Consider the following 5,098-nt stretch of genomic DNA (forward strand, 5'->3'; position numbering starts at 1 on the left):
GCACATCCAGCAGCATGAATGCCTTTTAGTGCCCCTGCAGTGGCAGGACAGAGCTGACTCTGAGCAATCTGGTAAAATTCTGATTGAGTTCTAACCACATCCCACCGAAGGTTTCCGTTCCTGCTCCCCAGAGCTCTCCAGGCCAGTCTCACCCAGACTCTGAGAGGCAATTGTTGATGTAATTAGAAAGTTAATTATTATGCAGGCTAATGGCTCTAAGTGAGGATGGGAGTTCTTTGGGTCTCCTACCGTTCTCAGACACTCTGTCACAAACCAGGATCATCACTCCCTGCAGCCACTCTTCTGTCAGGGGCAGCCATTCAGAGACGCCCTCCAGTCCAGTTTTCTGCAGGGGAAAAGAGAAGTGTTCTTTGGAATGCATCCTGCAATACTTTAGTTTTTAATAGTATTAGAATTGAATTATATAAAGAAATGGGCTTTTTTTGTCTCAACTTTTCTGGTTTCTGCTAAACCAGTTTTCACTGCTGCTGGTTTAGTAGAAACAATTTTGGGTGAAATGCCCTGAATATTATGTTTAGCTCCCTGAATTTTGTCTGTCCTAAAGGAGCCTTTAAGAAGCAGCACCAGCTAGGAATAAAGTGGCAGATGGATTTGCCATGGTGGCATAATGGCTCCTGAAAACCCCTCTTCCAGGTGGAGGAGAGGAGTAAGAGAGAAGGAAACTGCTGCTATTGTTAGCAGGGAAATTTAATATTTAGTATTGAATATTGATCTTCTGCCAATGAATAGAACAGCTTAAAGGGGATGGGTGGAGATTCTGATTTATGGTTCTCACTGTGATAAGGCAGGAGAATGAAGCAGAGGAGCCCTTACTGTTGTGCTGTCAAAGTACACCACAAATGCCTGCACAGCCTCAGCGATCTCTCCAGTCACGTGGAATGTGTTTGGGACCACACAGAGGTGGATATCTGCAGAATAATATTTGTTATCTATCGTCCAGGGGTAGAAATTCACTCTTCCACTTGTTATTGCACCCACAGTAAGGTCATCTTTTCCTGTGATACCTGCAGGAGAGAAAATGGGTGAGGAGGAGGGTAAAACCAGCAGCAAGAAAATAATTTGTCTAGAAAAGTACAGTGCCAATGCAGATCCATCTTTACTATAATAAACCAGTATATAATCAAGATCTTTAAAAATTCAACTCAATTTGTTACTCTGTCCCAGATTTTATTGCTTAGCTTTCAAAAGAGTTTATTTTCTAGTTTTCAATATAAAGTATGACCCAGAAGCTGCAGAAAGCCTTTTGTTTTCCTGGAATTACCCTTTCAAGTGTTAACCTCAAACTTAGTACCTGTAAACAGGATGTATAGAGAGAAAACCTTAACTTTGTTACAACCCTTGCATGGTCTTTGAGATGCAAAGATCCGTTTAACTGTGACCAAAAGCTGAAGGTAACTAATGAGAAAATAAACCCAGTTCCTACAATGCAGCTGTAATTCCCATTAAATTCCATGTGGGAGCTCAACCATTAAAATCCAGTGCTTTGCTCAGGTGCTGTCAGGCTCTGCCCTCCAAGGCAGGAACCTTCCCAGGAACACTCCTGGAGCTGAATCAGAGCTGGAAGCAGAGCATCCCATTATTCCTTGAGAGAAAGGCCAGGAAATCTTGTTCAGGCTGGATGAACTCGTGGACACTTTGGAACACAGGTCAATTATTTATAAAATGGACTGAGTCATCCAGAATTGCCTGGGGCAGGAGAAGAGTTAAAGAATAAAGCACATGGCTTTTCAAGGATTTGTATTTTAAGGTACTGAGAGTTCCTGGAGCTGCTGGAACAGGCTGTTCCCCAAATAGTCTGGAGATGAATTTGAATTTATCTGTATCTCATTAGTAAAGAGACAGGAAAACCTCCCTGCCAAGGCTGCAGTGATTTTTACAACTAAACTGCAAAGCTGAGAAATGGATCTGGTGAATGAGCACGGGGCACAAGGCAGGGAGAGCTGTAAACCAGGATTAGAGGAGGAGATGGAATCCGAGGGAGAAATGTGACCTTGGAAACAGAAACCTGTAGCCATTTCCTCCTTAAGAGGATGAAACAGGAGTCTCCTCTCAGGGTTGCTTAGAATAAGAAGTGCCACATCTAAATGATTTTTCCAGGTTCAAGTTTGATTTTATTTTATTTTGGATGGCAATTATTTTTCAGATTATTTCAGGTGATCATCTTTAATCAGATATTCCATGCTAAGACTACCCACCTCACTTTGGAGCTGTGGGACAAAGATCCTGAGTCACCACCAAACAAACCTGGATATTCTGAGCTTTGTATTCCCAGAGGTTTTGTTTGGAATATGATATTAATTTCCCTTTACTAGTGTTTTGATAGTTAAAAATAACTAAGTAAATTAAAATCAATCTGACCTAACAGAATTACAAGTCAATGCCACAACAGCAGGAAAAATAAAAGGGTCCACAGAAATTACTGAAACCCAGAAAATCAGCACTAAGACTTAGGGAGGAAAATGGGGTGAGGAAGAAAATCAGCTCTAAAGTCACTTGAGTCAGTCACCCTAACAAAGACAGAAAGGGAAAGAACCCTCAGAAAAGGTTTTCAAAAGCTGATATGAATTTCACATTTGCTTTGTAAGGGACACTTTTTTAGACGAGTTCATGGACAAATTTAGGTCTGAAAGCACTGCTAGAATGAGGCCATGTCCCATTTCCTATTACCTGCTGCTTGTTCCTGTATTTTAAGGGGTTTTCTTTCATCCCATTGTGCTGCTGGTTACCCATCCTTCATGCTGAGATTTTGCCAGTTCCCTGTGAAATTTCTCTCCCAGTAATTGCCCCGTTCTCTAATACCCAAGTAGTATTTCAACACTTTTAGCGCATTGTGTGTCTATTAATAATTTTTTAATGATTACAACTTCTTTTTGCAGTTTTTTTTCCCCAAAGGGATTAAGATATTTACCACTTTTCATAGTGTTTTTCAGATTGAATAAATGTTTTAAGAACATAATGCCCTAAATGCTCCCAAATCCTCAGAGTTGTCAGGTACATGGAGTAGTTCCCACATTCTGGGCCTTGAGAGCCACCTGGTGGAATAAACCATAAAAAATACTCCTAAAATTACACCAAGGAGTAAAAAGAACCTGCTGGGGAGGAGGGGAGTGGTAAAAATCCAAAAAGAAAAGGAAGAACAATCACATCAGACAGAATGAAAACTGAACCAATCTTATTTGCAGTTTTGTGACAAATACATCACAATAATAACAGGCAGATCTATGTTGAGCACTTTTAAATAGCTTTGTTTTGCCACAGTGTCCCATGAATTAAAGCATTCAGAGAAACCTGAACAAATAAAAATATATCTAGCAAATCAGCTGCTTCTCATCCTCAAGCCATTTTCCATTGAACAGGAGGAAAACCCTGGAAAAAGTCTTGGAATTGGCCTGGAAAGTTCTGGCAGGCAGTTTGACCCCACCACACCCTCCCCACTGCTGCCCCATCCCTGCCTGTGTGTCCCTGAATGTTTTACAGTCTGCTGCCTCTGATTTAATGTCACTTGTTATACAAAGCAGGGACTTAACATGCTGATGGTATTTATTTTATCCAATGATTTTATTTCTTTCAGGAGGATTTTAATGTAACCCAGTCAGAGGACACACAGACAGACTCCAGATTTGGAACTGGGAGCAGTGGAAGCTGAGGTATTTCAAAGTGAGTACTAGTTTTAAAAATATCTGAGCTTATATTTTAAGACTTTCTCAGATGAAGTAGCTTTTTGCTCACCTACCTTTTCTACTACCTTTTTCATTTCACTATGCAAAGTAATCAAAGGGAAACCTAGAGGAACCTTAGATCCTTCCAATTTCCTTATACCTTCCTCAAAAATAAGCTAATAATAATATTTGTGTTGTGGAATCTTTAAATAATTCAGTGTCCTGCAGCTGCTTTGACAGAGAAGCCTTTGACTGCATATCTTGTACTGTTATTTTTGTTTCAAAACGTGCTTTAATGAGGCGGAGCCAGTTCCTGGGGGCAGCCCTGTGCTTGGTGAGGTACTAAATAAGAATTGCTCAGAAAGAGAGAAAAACAAATCCAGAGAAGATTTGAAGGAATTAAACTCTACTTCTCAGTGTGCACAGCAAACTGTTCACAAATTCCCTAAAACCCAGGGCTGTCCTAACATAGTCAACCCACCAAGATCATGAACAGCTTCTTCCTGGAATCCCCCAATTTTAAAAATACAAGAAATTCTACCATGGTTTCCTCTATCAGATCTTGTGTTCCCCTTTTGACCCAGAAAAACAGCAATTGGTTCCCAGGAAAACCACTTCCTAGTGAATGAGTTCTATGTACTCGGTACCCAGTGCGATCTGCAATTCTACCAGCTGCAGGACAGAATTCTTAGCTTTCCTTTTCAGTCCTTCCGCACTGAGAAGCGGTGAATTATTTCCTTAAAGCACTGAGGAGGCTCCTGACACCCTCTGCAAGGGCTCGGGGGCTGCGATCCCCCTGTCCTGAGGGGAGGATTGGGACCCTGAGAGGAGAACTGCGCCCTTGACGGGAAAAATGAGAACCTGAGGGGAGAGCTGAGATCCTGAGGGGAAAATTGGGATCGTGAGGGGATGGCAGCAACCCTGAGGGGAAAACTGAGCCCGTGAGGGGATAGCGGCGACCCTGAGGGGAAAACTGGGTCCGTGAGGGAACGGCGGCGACCCTGAGGGGGAAACTGAGCCCGTGAGGGAACGGCGGCGACCCTGAGGGGAAAACTGGGTCCGTGAGGGAACGGCGGCGACCCTGAGGGGAAAACTGGGTCCGTGAGGGGATAGCGGCGACCCTGAGGGGAAAACTGGGTCCGTGAGGGAACGGCGGCGACCCTGAGGGGAAAACTGGGTCCGTGAGGGAACGGCGGTGACCATGAGGGGGAAACTGAGCCCGTGAGGGGATGGCAGCGACCCTGAGGGGGAAAATTGAGACCGTGAGGGGATGGCAGCGACCCTGAGGGGAGAGCTGCAATCCTGAGGGGAAAAGAGCCCCGCTGAGGGCCGGGGCTGGAGTGAGCCGCTGCCAGCCCGGTTCGCGCGGGTGCGGACAAGCCGCGGCCCCGGGGTCCTCCCGCTCCGGCGCCGCGGCG

At 44.1% G+C, this 5,098-nt stretch overlaps 1 protein-coding gene across 2 annotated transcripts in view; it reads right to left on the minus strand.

Annotated features, from left to right (window-relative positions):
• Window positions 1-1,019, minus strand: part of AAGAB (alpha and gamma adaptin binding protein) — a 13,093-nt gene extending 12,074 nt beyond the window's left edge. For both annotated transcript variants that reach the window (XM_031059723.1, XM_031059722.1), the window contains exons 1-2: window positions 835-1,019; window positions 250-346 (exon numbers count right to left, since the gene is read on the minus strand). In XM_031059723.1, the coding sequence (XP_030915583.1) occupies window positions 250-283 (34 nt within the window). In that variant the 5' untranslated portion in view covers window positions 284-346; window positions 835-1,019. The remainder of the gene's footprint in view (window positions 1-249; window positions 347-834) is intronic.
• Window positions 1,020-5,098: the final 4,079 nt, after the last annotated feature.

The sequence above is a fragment of the Geospiza fortis genome, unplaced genomic scaffold (genome assembly GCF_000277835.1).
Source record: "Geospiza fortis unplaced genomic scaffold, GeoFor_1.0 scaffold2, whole genome shotgun sequence".
Taxonomy (NCBI): domain Eukaryota; kingdom Metazoa; phylum Chordata; class Aves; order Passeriformes; family Thraupidae; genus Geospiza; species Geospiza fortis.